This window comes from Stegodyphus dumicola, chromosome 2, assembly GCF_044657685.1.
Source record: "Stegodyphus dumicola isolate Sdum_Otavi_A_Nest chromosome 2, ASM4465768v1".
Taxonomy (NCBI): domain Eukaryota; kingdom Metazoa; phylum Arthropoda; class Arachnida; order Araneae; family Eresidae; genus Stegodyphus; species Stegodyphus dumicola.
Genome location: NC_140769.1, coordinates 232,713,291 through 232,731,653, shown reverse-complemented (window position 1 = coordinate 232,731,653; position 18,363 = coordinate 232,713,291). Strand labels below are relative to the sequence as shown.

Genomic DNA, 18,363 nt, shown 5'->3' with positions numbered 1-18,363 from the left:
AATTTTGCACAATTTGCTATTTTGCACGCTTTTAAAAATCCTCTTTTTTTTTTCCCCCTCTAAAGAAAAGCTTTTTACTGATATTGCAACAATTGTTCACTTTCATGCAGTCGCTCCTATGAAGAATGGTAGCTCACATTCTTTAGCATACTGACTTCTAGGTACCAGACTTCTTGGAATTGTTGTGACTAGCACTGTTGTGGGTAGCACGGCCCAAATGTCAAATACATGCAATTTATTAAAACAGGTTTAGTCTTGTATTAGGGCATGCGTCAAGTTGATGCGTTGTGTTTTTTGCATTTTTTTATGTTTAAATATTTTTCCCTTAGAAGTTTATTAATATGAGTGTGAAATGGAGACACTGCATTGTTAATACAAGCAAAAATATATTAAGGACGCTTAAGCTCTGTACAATCAAACCAAAGATGGAAATAATTAGACATTCTGAAAGTGGTTAATCTTTTGCTCCAGTCGGATGTTCATGTGATGTCTGCAGTAAGTTCAGTTTTGAAAAGCAAGAATAAAATTAAAGAATACATTCAAAATTTTGAAAATATATCCTCAAAGACTGCTTCAAAAGACATGGCAGTGTGACAGATGAAAAAGAAAGATCTTTGTTATTATAAATTAATGACCGACATCAAAATGTCTCTCTCAGTTTTTCATTTATTCGAGCTAAATCTTAGTTTGCATTAAGACTGTATTAACTATATTAAACTAAGACTAGATTAAAAGAAGCTTCTAACATGGTGTTTCAAGCAAGTTATTGCTGGTTCAACAAACTTAAAACAAGATATTGTTTACATAATGTTCAATTCGCTGGAAAATCGGTTGATGCAGATAAAGATGCTGCAAAAGAATTTATTTCTCATGGTTCAAAGTTATTGTAGATGGAGAAAATTCTGTTTGCCAAATATTTAATGTAGACGTGACGGTTTCATTTAAAAAAAATGCCTAATCATACATTTTCTTTGAAAAAGAATCATTTACCTTTAGACCTTCTAAAAAATTAACAACATTACTTCTTGGTGGAAACATAGCTGGTGTTTTAAAATATAAGCCTGTTTTAGTAGTTTATCAAGCAGAAAAGTCCAGAGCATTAAGAGGGAAAGAAAGAACTGCATTTTCATTTGGAAACCTTAAAAAAAAATCTTGGGAAAATATTGGTTCACTTTTCATTTTGTGCCAACAATTGCGTAGTATTGTAAAGATAAAAATTTACAAGTTAAAGCATTATTAATTTTATACAGTGCTCTCCATGGCAACTGAAATCTCTACAGAATTTATAACTGGAAATCAGTGTCTCTTCTTCCTAATACGAGTACTATCTGCTTCATATACAGCCCATGGATCAAACAGTGATAGCTATATTTAATGATATTATCTGAGAACAATAATGAATCAGGCCATCAAGGAAACTATCAGGTAAGGTGGGCCCACATTAAACAGATTTTTGGAATATATGGGAATGAAATAAACAATACTGGAAACTCTCAGTCAATAACAAAAGGTTCCTGGAAACAATTAATCCCATAAATGATGAATGATTCTATAAATTCTGAAGAAACCTTAGAAACTATCACAGATGAAATAGTTAGTCTAATGAACGAACTAAACTTGGACGTCAACAATGAAGATATTAATGAGTTGACTGAATCTCACTCAGTCCTTCTGTCAAATGAATACTTTATTAAGCAGCAAGATTTAAATGAAATAAAAAATTAATGGTGAGGATAAAGGCTGAGAAACTTGTGAAGACTTTGACTGAAAATTTGAAAGAAGCCTTTATACATCTTGAGAAGTTTTTAACCATCATGGAAGAATATGATCCCAATGAAGAACATATAGGGTGATTGAGAAAGACAGCATGTTATAGAACTCTTTATCAAGAAAAGAAAAAAGGTGGTATTCATCTCGACATTTATGAAGAAAACATCCGAAAACAATTTATGCGACTGCATGGAAGTTTTTTTAATATTCTACTTTTAGAATTTAACATTTTGCACATATTTTTAGCAAAGAATTATGTATGAAAGTCGAAGGCTGCCTGTAATCTGTATTGCTTGTTAGCAAAGTAAAGATCACATTGTTAATTTATTTACATCTTTTTACTTTTCTTTTTATAAAACTTAAAATAAATAAATAAAAAAAGTATGCTATTGTAAGTTCATACTGTTTAAATAAATATTTTATCTGAACAAAATCTAATATAAAAGAATATATGTTTAATTTTAAAACCTACACACATGAAAACTAATTTCATTGCTTAACCTTTTCTAGACGGGTGTCCCATATACATTCCCTAAGAATGTCTCTTACAGCCAGGCGTCCCATCCACGCATCACTAGAGATTGCATTCAGAGGACAGGTGATGTGTATACACATTGTATGCTGGAATGTTTTTCTGAAGACCACTAGATGGCATTCTATGTCCATTACTTTTGAAATGAGCACAGTTTTAGGTTCCTGACCTTGAGTTTGATATATTCTGCCTGATTTTGGTATTTTACTTATCAACTGTTGCGAGGGTGTGTGTGGGAGCATAAATAGAGATGGGCTCTTTATCCACATGCTAATACAAACATTCACGTGTCTGAATTAGCATGTGGCGATCATTATATCCAGTTCCTTTTTTTATTCTATTCCCTCCCCCTTTACTATGTACGGTCTTTTAGAGTTACTATGTGAGCTGTTATGTTTTGCATTGACTTATTAGACGAAATATAGATATATTTCGGGCTCTTCTCTTCTTTATTTCGGAAAGCCTCACCTCCTGTCTGTTGTGCGTGAAGGTGCTAATTATCAGAGGAAGAATACACTCATATAGTTAATGAACCATTTACTAACACAGATAAGAGTGATGATTCATTTTCTTAAGAGATAGAAAATGATACTTTTCCATGCTTCGAAATTTACTACACTCAGTCTTCATTTTAAATTTTGTTACTTCTTACTGTAAATTGTCTTTATTGTGTTGTTTTATTAATGTTAAACTTTATTGATGGATTTTATCAATTAAAAATTTGGAATAATTTGAATAGAACTTCTGAAAACTATTTTACAAGATAAGCAATTTTTATACAGTCAAAAGTCTTTAATCCGGACTCGTCGGGACTTCGGCGATTCCGGATTATAGATCATCAGTTTAAGTCTGTTAAGATGGCATGCAGAAATTATAAAATTAAAAATATGAAACCGTAATTTATAAAATAATGAGCAATTATGATCTAAAGGGTATAAAAATTTACCAAAAAAGAAGCCTAATATTTATTTGTTTACTTTATTAAACATTTCTTTTAACGTGCGGATGCGTAAAGCATACCTTACGCATAGCCGAAATTAGAAAATTGCAACCAGAAAACTATTTGATTTGTATTCGTGATATTTATAATGACGAGGAATTTGATTTAAATCATATCAAAGATGGAGTACATCGAAATTAAATACTACATTTAGTAAGGAATTATAAGCCGAATAAAATAAAAACATCTGTCCTGAAGATAACGATAGTGTTGACAAATCAACTTCCAGTTCATTGCGCGCCGCGACGCCCCCCCTTCCCCCTGCGCTGAGCAGCGTGAAATTGATAAACAGATTTCGGAACGGTTAGATAAACAAAGAATATGCCTTTATCCATTTTTGGTAGCAATTCATTTTTTGTTTGATGGACATCGAAACATACTTTCGTTTTCTAGATCCTTTGGGAGCTCCAGCATCGGAAATTCTATTTGACATAATCGAAAGTTCAAGCTTACTTTAGAAAATTGCTCTTACAGTCTGCAAAAAATAATAAGCCGGATCCAATTCGAAGATTAAGGAACAACGCAATCATCAACATTAACTGAAATAGATAATTAGATAATTTTAGCTTATACCGTCCGTTATACATTAAACGCGCACGCGAAAACGTATTCTGCACTTGCGCAGAAATATGCGCAGTCGTAAATGTCTTGGGCACACGAGTAAAACGCCTCTGCTCATGCGTCAATGCGGCGCATGCGCAGAAAGATTTTAGCTTTGAGGTCCGGATTATAGATCATTCCGGATTATGGGTGTCCGAATTAACGACTTTTGACTGTATATATTTTCATGTAAAAAATAAAGAAAAAAGGTTATTAAATGCTAATTTTAACATATATAAGAGCTAAAGTAAGAATCTAAAATGATACCTAAAATTACGATGCTAGAAGTAAGACTTCTTTTCTAATTTTTTTTATATAAAATTAGGCTTAGTGATGCAAAACCACCGTCCTGTATGGTGACTGCGCTTGATTCCCTTCTGTCCCGCATGAGCGCCTTAAACAAAGGTGTGCCATCGCGAAAGGGTTAATTCTGTCTAGGAAAAATATGCTTGTGCTTGTTTCATAAAAATTATGTTTATTAAAATAAGATGTAGTTTGTGATCTGATTTAGTTACTTATTTTTTAGGTGGATTACAAAAACACTAATTTTAAATATGAAAATAACTACAAAAGTTAAGAAAACAGAAGTAAAAATAATTCCATCAATTAATTAGCCTAATAACTTTTTAATTCTAATTTTATAAAACAAAAGCAGGAGTAGTACTAAAAAGGGTGTTTTTTATGTGTCATTTAGTTACCCAGCATGGCAAAAAAAATAATCATCACTTTTATTAATGATAGCCACCATGCTTCTCTGAGATAATACGGAAGCATTTCTGATGTAATACACTGCATGTTATGAAGAATCTTTAGCTTCAAAAACCTCTAGCAGGACTCCGTTGTATGAGTATTAATACCACCTGTAGGACTGACAAAGTTCAAAGACAGTTCCAAAAAATGAAAGTTCTGACAAAATTCTATAAAATTTAAATTTCAATGGTTTCATAGAATAAAAAATTCAATAACTTTTATATTCGACTGTGCAATAGTGCAGGAAAAAGAAATGATTAAAATAACCAATTTAGTGGCACCATCTTAAAAATAACTAACTAAAAGCAGTAGATTGCATACTATATCATAACTTAAAACAAAATAATTGAAAAATCCCTTGCTTGGATAACTGTAAGTAGTACATATTTAGCTTAGATAAAAAGGTCAACTCAGGTATTCCAGATGAATATGATTCTTTTTAGTTCAGATATGGAGTTTTACTATACCATAAACTATAAAATATGTATGAGGCATTTGTTTTAAGTGTCATTTTGATATTGCATCAATGCAAGGTCAATTTTTTAACAATTTTATGTGAAAGCCTGAACCTTAATCTACTTTCCATTTCATTAAAACATTTATCATATTGTGTGACCAGCTTCTGAAGCCATTGTCACAGAAATCTGCCATATGATTTGATAATCATTCTTGGTATCCATAGCCGGGCACAGTTTCTGATAATTAAAGCATTCTGTAGAATACTTCTTGAAGCTTAACAAAATTTCATACATAATGACGAAATCATAAAACGTCAATTTTCTCATACCTTTTGCACTAGCTTATCATTAATGCTGGATGATTACCCACTTTGTCGCTCATCATCATGCTTTATGATTTCAACATTATTTTAAAAAGTGTCTGCAAGAAGTGTTCTGTATGAAATTGTGGTCATGCTGGGTGTAAAAAAATGGTTACGAAATCAGAAATATCTCTGAAGATGGAATTCAGAAGCTTTCATAAAATGAAACTGTTACAACAGATATCTTAGCTCTCTGCCACAAGGTGGCGGCACTAGACAATTATAACCTAATTGCCTGAAAATAGTATGCCAAAATTGAAATAATTTTCATGACTCGAAATTAAAATGTGTGATATTATACCTTGTATTATTTTTTCAAAGATAGTACTTGTATTTGTGATTTATAGGGTTCTAAACTGTAACTCGATAGATAACTGTTCACCTCAGAGTTGTATTGCAAAATTACGCTACTTGTATGTGTTGTTTTTTCTAGTGTCTAGGAAAAGTTTAATTTTGTGCGGGGATTATTCATCATTATTTTTTCAGTAAATGAATATTTAAGCAAATAAGGTGGTATGTCAAAAATGGTGTATTTGCATTGTATTAGAAAAATTCACTTTTTCCCCAGTTGAGAAGGAACACATGCTGTAGTATGACAAATACCTTATTCACATGCTTTCATGTAAAAATTAAATTGTTAAAAAGTTATCTGATGATTTATGTAATATCAAAATAGTGTTTACATGTTTCATAAATGAAATATATCTGCTATCCATGAGTGCAAAGATGCAAGCATTGTTATTATTGAATATGTGAGCTTTCAGATATACTGAATGGTTCTGCAAGAACAACAAATATGTATTTATACCTCATGCAGATTGATTTTTCTGACTACATATAGGCTCATAACATTAAAAGTATCACTACCATACATGGTGCTGTTATGATCCAAACATGTTATTTATGCACTGAAAATACATTTGTTGTGATTGCTGAAAATATAAGTTTTTATCACTTTTATAAAATTAGACTCTAATTTCAGCTATGCAGCAAATAATATGTGTATAGTGTGCCTTTAAAGATTAAAAAAGTGAATTACAGCAAACTTGAGAATTGAAATGTACTCTTTATCTAAAAAATGCAAAAAGTTATCAGTTCCATTCACATTGGAGCAAATTTTCCAGATGAATATGGATGTATGTTTCTAAAGGCACAAGAAATTCTTCTTTAGTGATTTATTGCCTTGCATATAGATTTTTTTAATTTCATTTTGTTTTGGGAAAATTAACTATGTTCTATTAATGATAAACAGCTTATTAATCAAAAATTTAACATTAATTTCATTATTGTAATCTGATTTATCATATAATAATTTCATTTCATAATATATATTCTTAGTTATTTAAGAGTTTTAATATATTGAATTGTGAAGGTAGTGCTTAAGTACCTTATACTTAGGAACAATATTACTAGATAGTTTAACGGTATTTTTCCGTATTTGTAGGGAATGTAATTTCCCCTATAAATTTATAAAAATCGTATTTAAGGATTACATAGTTCTAGTTTTTATGTAATTTGATTTTGTTACTCAATGTTAAGGCAGTCTGGTATGTTATGATTAAAGATATTCTAGTTTGTAAATATATCACAATGATGTGAAAAGTTTTTCTGCTGGTTAAAGAAATAATTGCTTTCAGAAATGATGTTAAAGAAGTGTATGTGTAGGGGGGATTTCAATGTCTCTTATACAGTATCATCTGATGGGCTTGCAGGTGGTGATATTTCTTTTTTTGGAATAATGAGAGTATAATCAGAGTTTTCGGATTCTGATGAGGCTGGAGGATGACATTCAAAGTCTAAAAATTCTGAAGGATTTGTATAAAATTTGATAAGAGATTGCTGAGAATTAGTTTTCTTTTTTTCTCTATATAATTGTCTGTAAGATGATACAGCATCTTCTATAGTTCTACACACATACGAACTCCTTTCAGAATCTGGATCATTTTCTTTATAAATAGCCATAGCTGTTTCCAAGTGTTTCATAGCTTCTTTCAACATTGTTGTAGTTAATGCTCTAATGGGATTTATTTCTTCATTTTCATCTTCAGAATCTTCTAAAGCCCTTTGTTTTTCTAACTGAAGAAAATCATCATTTGTTAATTCTTCATTGTGAGAATCTAGTAGTTCTTCAACATCATTATTATCTATTTCTCTTAGGCCAAGGTCTTTTCCGATTTCAACAATGTTCTCTTGAATTTGTTCAACTCTATCTTCAAATTCTTCATAGTTATGTATACATGCTGGATACAGTTTTTCCCATGTCCTATTCATGGTAGAAGATTTGATGTCATTCCATGCATCTGCTATGTTGCCAATGGCCTTTTTAATGTCATATGCTTTCCAGAATTCTTTGATGGTTTCTGCGGAACCGCTTTCTGTTGCTGCCATAGCCTGGGAAAAAGTTCTATGCAAATAATATGCTTTGAAAGTTTTAATGATTTCCTGATCCATAGGCTGCAAAATTGAATTTATGCTTGGAGGCATGTAAATTACTTTAACATTATCACTAAGGTCATCAAGAGAAGTTGGATGATAGGGTGCACTGTCAATAACAAGTAATGCTTTATTAGCTAGATTATTTTTTCGACAGTATTGTTCAACAGCAGGACAAAAATAACCTGTAAACCAATCACTAAAAATTAATTGTGTAATTTGAGCTCTCTTATGGGTCTTCCATATGACTGGTAACTTATCTTTTGGATAACACTTTAGTGCCCTTGGATTTTCTGAGTGATATACAACAAGTGGTTTTAATTTAAAATCACCCAAAGCATTTCCACCAAGCAAAAGCATTAAACGGTCTTTTGCTATATCAAAGGCTGGCATAGATTGTTCTTCTTTTGGAATGTAAGTTTTAGCTGGCATTCGTTTCCAAAACAAACCTGTTTCATCTACATTGAAGATCTGCTGAGGGGTGTAGCCACCTTCAGCAATAATCATATTAAAAGTTGATATAAAAACACTGGCTGCTTCAGTATCTGCAGCACATATTTCATTACTTATTGTAATGTTGTGTAAATTAGCACGTTTTTTATATCGATTGAACCAGCCTCGACTAGCACTGAAAGGTTCAGCATCTGCCATATCTTTAGTCAAATTCTTATAAATATCCAAGGCTTTGAGTTGAAACCGCTCTAAACTAACTGTTCGTTCATTTTGAATTTCATTTTCATACCACAATGTAAGAAAACGCTCCATCTCCACCATTACAGAATTTCTGTTACGCACGAGACGCACTGTCTCTAAAGGAGTTGCAATTCTTGAAAATTCTTTAATTTTGGCTGAATTGCTTAATATAGTTCGTACCGTTGATGGTGGTAATCCTAAAGCTCTTGCGATGTCAGCCGCTGAACCACCTTGTTCTGAACGCATAATAATGTCAAGTTTTTGTTCTAAGTTAATAGTTTTGCGAGCCCTTTTAACAGACTTCATGTAACTGAAATCATTTTTCCGTTTCTGGTCCACAATTAGTATCTGCTTATCCATACTTACTCAGCCACGACAATCAAAACAAACATTCGGAGTTCAAACGCTATTACATATGCGCACAAGCGTCTGCGCATTCACTCTTACCGCGGTTAGCGTCTAATAAATACAAAACTTTTGAAGGGAGGATAAAGCTATTTAAATTACAGTTGCAAAGGTACTCGTAACAGAAAAATTTAACTAAAATTTTGAATGCTCAACTGTGCCCAAGAGTATTTTTGTTTAAAATTTTCATTTCTTGGAGCGTCTGTTATAAATCATCACTCGATACAAATTTTGTTTCAATATTGTAGCAGATTTAATTAATATTTCCTATTTCGTATGTCCTGCGTAAAAAGGCTGTGATCGTTTGTTTTGCCAGCGATGATCGCAAGCGCTTCCGTCTTCTCCACATGGGGGGGGGGGGAATAAGTTGCGCAGTTGTCGGTAGTTTCCAGCTACATTCTGCGCTTGTTTACGAAGGATCAGGCGCTGTTTTCCGCAAGGAGCTCCTTGGTTTTCAGCCCGTGCAAGTCAATGCATGACACAGCCCTTAAAAAAACTAACTAGCGCAATAGTTAAAGAGTAAATCTTTGAGAAACAAATTAAAATAACTGCTTTAAACCGTACATCTCGCTTGAGGTTTTGGATTATATAGGAAGAAATGTTGAAAACTCTGGGAATTGAAATTCGCGGCATTCGTTAAGATTTTTTTCTTTTTTGGGGAGGGGAAGTGTGTGGCTTTGAGGGATATGAAAGTCTAGTACAACATATCAAAACAAAGTGCATAATGCAAAATTTAAAAAAATAATAATGAAGTTTGAGTAACTGAAGTTTATCCCAAATCAAATCAGGTCGGAAATATAGGTGTACTTCAGGGTATAAAGAAAGGTTTTCAATATAAGGGGGAAATCAGCTGGTTTAGAAATATTGTACGTATGCGTGCAATGTTGGAATTAAATCTTAGTAACATTGGGGGGGGGGAGATTGTTTCAGAGTTAAAGAAAATTTTTTTGGGGTTTAAATATTACTTTTCTTTGTATGCTTTAAAACAATTTGGATAAAGCCAATTTTTTCTAGATAAAAACTTTCTTTTTAAGAAAAATTGTAATTCTCTTTCAATCTCACTCTTTTTTTTTTTAACAGAAAAGTGGGGATATGATAAACCCTTGCGAAAAATTTTTTTAGAGCTGCAGTTTTTATAAGCAAGTACATTTTCCTCAGTTTTATATGAAATAATATTTAATAGCTGGATGGAAATATTATAGAATCTGGATAAATCCAGTTTTTTCCTAGTTGATTTTTATAAAGGAAATTTTTCATCTGAAATAAATACAAAAAAACTTAATTATCTATCTCTCTTTTTTTAACTGGAAATTGGGAATATGATAATGCCCTGTGAGAATTTTTTAAAATAATTTAATAATTTTTTAGTTTTTACAAGCGAGCACATTTTTTTGCAGTTTTATGTTAAATAAAATTTAATGCACAAATAAAAATATAACTTCCTGTGTTATTTAGTGAAATCAATTATTTTGCATTACATGTAATCATCAACTGTGGTACCTGCCATAAAAATCTGTATCTAAAACAGTTAATATAAGTAAATCACCCTATTTGAGCATGTAAGTAATTTTAAACTTTACCATCTTCTTTTGCACACTCAATTAATATGATTTTTTAAACTGCCAAAACCAATGTTCCTAGTGGTATGTTGTTGCTTCTTCTTTACTTGCTCACTTTTTTTCTCTTTTGGGGGGGGGGGATTTCTCAGGCATCAGTTGACTGCAGGATATAAACATATGAAGCATTTCACGATAATCCAAAGCAAATAACATTGAACTATATTTCTGTGCAATGCAGTGACAAAACGAAAGTAACATTAACTGATCATTTTTGTTCTTTCAAAACAAATTGTGGCCCATTTTCAGATTTTGCTGACATATGCTGTCCCAGAAGAAAATTCAAGATAAATTAATATTTAAAGTTTAGTTTGAGCAATGCATTGCATAAAATGACTATCAATATATTTCTACAATTTAAAATATAAAAAAATCAATTGAAAATTTTTAGACACAATTTTATCAAATCAATAAAAATAATTTGTCTTCCGCATCATGTCAAGTCCATTACCTTGAGATTGTTTTACCCCCAATTAATTTGTAAATTTGCCTAAAGGGGGCAGTACATATTCAAAGTAGTCAAACTTAGCTTGAATAGTTTGCCTATGTCGCTGATTATGTACTGCCCCTTTTAGACAGATTTACAAACTAATTTTGGATAAAATGATCTCAAAGTAATGGGACTTGACATGAAGTGGAAGACAAATGACTTTTCTATTGATTTGTTAAATGAAAAAACTTGTATAATTAATTTTTATAATAAATATAACACACTAATAGTTCATATTTAAAATAATTAAACTTCTTTATTTAAAAAAATAAATTAAGTTACAAAACAAAGAGTTTGAATAACATGGAAGAGACAGGCATTTTTGCCTACGATCACACATTTTGAGATTTCTATCTAAAACATTTCAATTGTTTTTATATGTTTTGACTTGTAGAATTATATTTATAGTCATCTATATGCAATGCATTGCTCAAATTAAACTGTAAGCATAATTTATCTTGAATTTTCTTTCTTTTCTTCTGGGGCAGCATATGTTGGCAAAATTTGAAAATGGGCCTTGTACTGTACTTAATTCATTTTGCTTTTAAATTTAGGAGAGTTCTGTCCTCTTCAAAACAGTTTTTTTCCTTATATTTAGCAAAATATGACTAACTGATAATTTACAACTGTATATGTTATATATATATATATATATATATATATATATATATATATATATTTACTAAAGAAATATTGATTATATTATCTCCTAAGATTAATTTTAGTAGAATTATCTAAAAAAAGTGAATTCATAGTTAGTAAGTTTAATTCCGAAAATTGTTTTAAAGTAACTTGAATGTAAATTGTTAAAAATGTTTAACGGGGACTTGAATTAAATCATGAATAACAAAATTTCAATTGTAAAAAGAAATTAAATAAAAATTAAAAGCAAGTAATCATTGCCATTGATCGGAAATTGGTTGACTTTTCAAGGGGAACAAACCAACTCCTGTTCTGAGTAAGACGCGAAGAGAACACTTTGCCCACTTTCCACTAGAAAGAATGCAAGTTAATTAATGCTTTGCCTTTTATATCTTCATGTACATTCCCTTTTCTTAATATATATATTTTAAATTTAAATTATTATTTTTTTATTTGTTTTTGCAAAGATTGCATTATATTTCTTATATTTCGTCATTTTCTAATGTTTATTTCAACTTTGAGTTCTATTTCATAATGCCTATTTCCAGTGTTTAATTTTTACAAGTAGTTTTAAAATGCATAAACACGAGGGTTTCGGGGGACAATTACTCAAGTAATTTATCAATTTTATTGCATAAATTGCTTTTCACTCAAAATTGAATTAGCTTTTAATTTAATTACTTGCTTTTAATTTTTTATTTAAATTTAATTTCTCATTACAATTGAAATTTTGTTATTCATGATTTAATTCAAGTCCCCGTTAAACATTTTTAACAGTTTACATTTAAGTTACTTTAAAACAATTTTCGGAATTAAACTTACTAACTATGAATTCACTCTTTTTAGATAATTCTACTAAAATTAATCTTAGGAGATAACATAATCAATAGTTCTTTAATAAATAAATTATTATTAACTTACTTTGCAGCTATTGCGCAAGTAGTAGAATAACTTGATTTCGCACTAAGTGAATTTAAGATTATATATATATATACGTTTAAAATTTCGGCAATTAAAAAAAAAATTAACTTAAATAAGAATGCTTAGTTTTAAACCAAGTTTGTGATATTTAGGATTATCATGTAAATAGGGGGGGAGGAATATTTTATTCATTTTTTTTTCTGATTAAAAGTACTGTAATCTTGATTAATTTCAGAATTAAATAAGGTTGTTTTTAGTGAAACTTTAAATAGTCTATGTTAAATTTCAGTTACCTTATGTTTATGATAAACTTTATTCATTGAAATTAGAATTATTGATTGTATAAAGATACCATTAAAATGAGAGTTTTTTAAATAAAACTGATATTAAGACGCTGAGAACAACAGCTAAAGTGTTTTTTATTCCATTCTTTATTTTCTGAAAAAAATAAATGTGATTGTAATTCCTGTGTAAAATAGACGTAAGAAAATATAATATAGGAAATTGAAAATTCTTTCATTTATTTGATGAAAATAGCCTACCTGAACAACTAAGAAGCTAACACCGTGGAACATAGGTAATTTCATTTCAGACTCCCTGACGTTTTAAAAAATTATATGTGTTTTATAAAATTTTATTATTATATGTATTTTTCAAAATTTATTATTATATGTGTTCTGCAAAATCCAAGGTATCTTAAAGAATTTTTTGATGCAGGCATCAAAGGAAAATAGCCTTTTAGATGTTTTGCTGTAATTAAACTGCTAACCAATCATAATCTACTCACAAATTAAAAAATGGGGGGGGAAGTGAATAATTTATAACATTTTAGTCACATAATTTTTTCAGAGAAGTTGATTAATTGCTCGTTCTGCATCTTAATACAGTATAAAATAAATGGAAATTGGATCATAATCACTTTACTACCAGATGAAATAGTTAAGAGAAAAAATTATTTAAAAAAAAAGTAGAAAAGGACTTTTTATCTAGAATCTATTTCATGCATGTATCTTATATAGTAAACTTATCATGCCATGTATCTTAAATAATCTTCTAGTTAAGAAATTTCAAATGCTATGCTAATTTGCTTTTTATTTATATTTCATGCCTGTCTCAGAACTATGGGTACTCCAACAGAAGATATGTGGCCAGGTGTGACTCAACTGCCTGACTTTAAAACATCATTTCCAAACTGGAAAAGTAAATCATTATCTGTGTTGACAACACGATTAGGAAGTGCAGGCCAAGCCCTTTTGGAAGTATGAACAACACTGAATTTTGTGAAAATGCCATTTTCATTTTTCTTATTTTCTTCAGAGTTTGTAATTTTATTTATATTCATTATAATTAAGAATTCATTTTGACAAATTTATCAGCCGTAAGACAAAGCAATTGAATCTGAAAAAAAAAAAAAAAAAAAAAATGTACATTTATTTAAAAGTTTGACCACTTTAGAGAAAACATAATTATAAATTTTATGCATATTTATAATGTGTTTCTGCAACATGTTTTGAAATGAATTAAATAAGCTAGAGGTTTACACTGAACGATGGATATTGTGCAAAATTTTCAGTTGAGAACAGTTTCCAAATTTATAATTATCAAAAGATTTCATGTGCATAAACTCGTTAATGTGTACAATCTTATGGTGTTTCAGTCATAAGTCTGTTTACACTAGGGGTGAGGGCATCCCTTCCTTACTTCAGGTATATAGCCCTTGTGTTTGCCTCTATCAGTTAAGCAAACAGTACTGTAAAACAAGCATGTTATCACGGTATTAATCATTTTGCAAATATGTACAATATGTATTAAATCCACTTCATCTTGGATGTTCATTATATCAGTTAATATGTTTATATGCATTTTTAATATTCTCCACTGATCTGATCAGTTTTACTAAATAAATAGTCTGGTATAAATATATGTATAATGTACATTTGTTATTTTTATTATTGTGTAATTAGTTAATTTTCTATATTTTATCAGTACTTTTTATTATATATGTTAGTATGCCTAATTGCTTGTATACTTTATTTTGTTTTAATGCCTTTTATTTAATTTTTAGGAGATGTTAGTCTACAATCCAGGTGAACGAATATCTGCCAAAGAAGCTTTGCAGCATGAGTACTTTGATGACTTTGATAAATCTTCCCTTCCGTTTTACAGCCCTGAAACTGTTTTTTGAAAATCATATAATTTAATGGTGCTCATTTGCTGAAATATCTATTCTTGTTTCAGGTACCATGATGTGCTGTATCTGCATTATACATATCTGTATTTAAGTCATTGTATAAACAAGAAAATAAGTATTATAAATGCACATTTGTATACTACACCCAACAGACTTTTAATAAATATTTTTGTAGAATGATCCAGAACGGAACATTATTTTCACTGGATTAATGAAATGTATATTTTTGATTCCTGTTGAGAGTATAATTTTAGACATTTTCTGAACTGAATCATCTCAACATTCTGCTGCTTTTCATTTATTAATTAAAAAAATTTTTTTAAGTAACCTTGAATACAACATAAGAATTTATTTTCATGGAAAAATGGGAAAAGATTGAGATATTCTTATCATATATGACTGAAATTATTTAAATTTGAACGAATTATATTATCTATTGAAAAAAGCTTTAAATTAGTTTGCCCAATCAGTTGGCTTAAATGCTTTTTATATTATTTGGTTTAATTCATTATTAAAATAGTTAAGTGTGCAATTTTCCTCATTGGTGAAAATACAGCTTTCTCTGTTTATATGAAAACACTTTGAAAATATATAGCATCAGTCAAAAAATGTTTTTCTTGGAGTATAACACTGAAAATTACATGTAAAATTAGTAAAGGACATATAAATGGCATAAAATATCTTAACAATTTGAACATACTGAGTTATATTCTCATCAATGAATGCTGTATGAAATTGAAAATATGATGTGAAATATCTGATTTCATTGCTGTAGAACATATTAAAAAAATTTTTTTTTATTAAATTAGTCTTCATTGGTGTATTCAGTGAGAAAATGTATCAAATCTGTAGTACTGTGTGTTAAGCATAATTAATAAAATATCTGTTCTCATGGGTGGATCTTATGAGAAAATGTTCTATGTATTCTTCTTTGATCGATTCTATGGGGAAATTAATAGAAACTTGAGTACTGTACATGTTGAGCATAATCAAATAATTTTGCAAATTTATATACTTTTATGAATTCTGTGGGGAAATTCATAGAAATTTTAGTGTTATGTATATTGAGCATAACGAATTAATAAAGTAGCTCTGTGTTCTAATTAAATTTAACTAGACATTTTTCTGGATAGAAACTGTAATTATTACTGCCACAGATAAGAAATATCTTTCATGCTTCATTTAATTCATACACTTAAGTTCACATTTGAAAATTTTTTATGTGTGCTAATTTACAACCATTATGAATTATGTCTTATAAGCAGCTAAGCAGTTGTAATTTCAAACATAATAATAAGACAGACATTGAATGCATGTAGATGCGATCGAGGTAATACATGTAGACAAGATATAAAATTTGGAATTTATTCGCTTACTTAATTTATGGTATCAGATCTTTAATAATTATCCTCTAAACCATCTTTAATTTTGTATAACTAAATTAAACTTATTTTCAAATTTTTAATATTGCATTCCTAGCATTTGATTTTCAGGTTATTTAAAAATAGGTGTATTTACTACTTTCAAGTGATTTAATGTTCCTGTTAAAAAAATGATATTGTCTTTAAATTTTGCTCTGAAATAAGTATTTAACACCTGATTATTGTTAAGGCAAAAATATTGTATAATTAATTAATTTAATACGTTTTACAACTTGGAATTAATTTTTTGCCTTTGGAAAATTCTGAATTAATAATCTGCAGTTATTTCTCTCATTTGTCTTCTTGTGTAAAATCTTTTCAGTCATGAATCTTTTCAATCTTAAAAGATTTAATTATATTAAGATCAAAAAATGAATTTTCTTTTAGGTTTAAAGGTAAATGGCATGGAATTCCAATAACCTGTGAGTACCTGTAATCCAATGTTATCAAATCTAACACAAGCCAAAAGAAAACAAAATCGTTGTAATAACATAGTGTTCTGAAAATAATCTATACCTGCACGATCCATTTGCCATAAATTGGTGGTTCCCAACCTTTTTTATTAATGTTTCCCTTTAAGCCTGTCCTGTTCTTGCAAGGTAATGAAGTGTAGGAGTAATATTGCAAGGACAGAAAAAGAGAATGTAAATTAAAGTGTTATCCATCTAAACAGCTATGCATTGAATTACATTCCAAAATGTGTTTTAATTTACCATAATATCTCAATTTAATCTCAGCTATACCACCAATACGGTTCTATGACTAAAGTGCATACAGTAATCCCTCCCTCCCAAAAAAAATGGGATTTAGAGGAAAGCACACATAGATAAAAACCTACATGAATATCTGATTTTTGATGTTCCAGAAGTATGTCTGTTTATATATTTTATCATTATTTTATTTATTTATTTATTATTATTTTTTTAGGTCGAAAAAGCTTTCTTGGTTAACTATAATGTTTCAATGATAAATCTGGAAATTTTATTTGTTTATTTTGTGTGTGTGAAAAGGAAAAATATTATTAAGTTTAAATTCTAGTTATAATGTGATATGGCTAAGACTAAATTTGTATGTATGTTTCAATATTAGAAAACAAGGGCCATTAAATGTTATTTAATCAAAGATTATTTTGAAGAAGTTAATTTTGTAGTTATGACAAAATGCTTTTCAAGCCTGTTTTATTTCTTGAACCAGCAGCTTCGCTGCCAGCCTTCGTCTGGCCTTTAAATATACCGGAAAAATGGCTGAAGGGAACATTAAACGTTAAATTTAAAAACTGCATAGAATTTTACTCTGCAGAAAAACTTCATAAAAAAAAGTTATTATGTATAACAAAATTACAATGAAATAAGCAATATCCCTTAATACAAATATTAATTATCCTAATAAATAAATTAACCAACTTCCCTTTGCAAAATCGTAAGAACTCAAATGGTATAAAGGAGGTTAAGAACTTTGTTTCCTAAAAAAATCACTCAAAACTTTGCAATATCTTAAAAACAGTGAAATGAGCAATAAATAACATAAAAGTATACAAAAAACAACTTTGGTAGACGTGTAATGTTGCGCGCTTCCAACCTGCACGCAACAATAGTGGTGACTGCTAAGAACTGGAAAGTAGACAAAGTCTTGAGAAGGGTTTAAATCCCTTTTTATTCAACTTCAGAAATTACAAATGCGTGCTCTTGACGCTCACAAACTACACCGACCCGGCGGTAAAATAAGAAACTAAGAAAAGAATAGTAACAAGTGACTAACTACGAGGCTCTCTAAACATAACTAACCTCACCACGTTCTAAAATACCGCTGATAATTCAGCAAACTTCTGAATATTACGTTGAAAGATTAACAATCTGCCGAGGCAAGCACACAGGCCGAAACGCGTGGTTCTTCAATTTCTAACTAGCCACCTCCACGCTCGTGAAGCAAGAAAGCACACTTTCGAACTCGTTTCCCTTCTATTTAACTCAGATTACTTCTGGTGACAATTTGAATCCTTGCGCGTTCTACTAAAATTTACATACTCTGGCATTGGCAATTCCAGGGGGTAAGGCTTGACAGGAAAGATAGTTTAAACTT

At 30.0% G+C, this 18,363-nt stretch overlaps 1 protein-coding gene across 1 annotated transcript in view; it reads left to right on the top strand.

Moving 5' to 3' along the window:
• Cdk1 (Cyclin-dependent kinase 1) overlaps window positions 1-15,781 on the top strand; it is a 53,335-nt gene extending 37,554 nt beyond the window's left edge. The window contains exons 6-7 of the mRNA XM_085811895.1: window positions 13,790-13,931; window positions 14,738-15,781. Coding sequence (XP_085668021.1) covers window positions 13,790-13,931; window positions 14,738-14,857 — 262 coding nt within the window. The 3' untranslated portion in view covers window positions 14,858-15,781. The remainder of the gene's footprint in view (window positions 1-13,789; window positions 13,932-14,737) is intronic.
• Window positions 15,782-18,363: the final 2,582 nt, after the last annotated feature.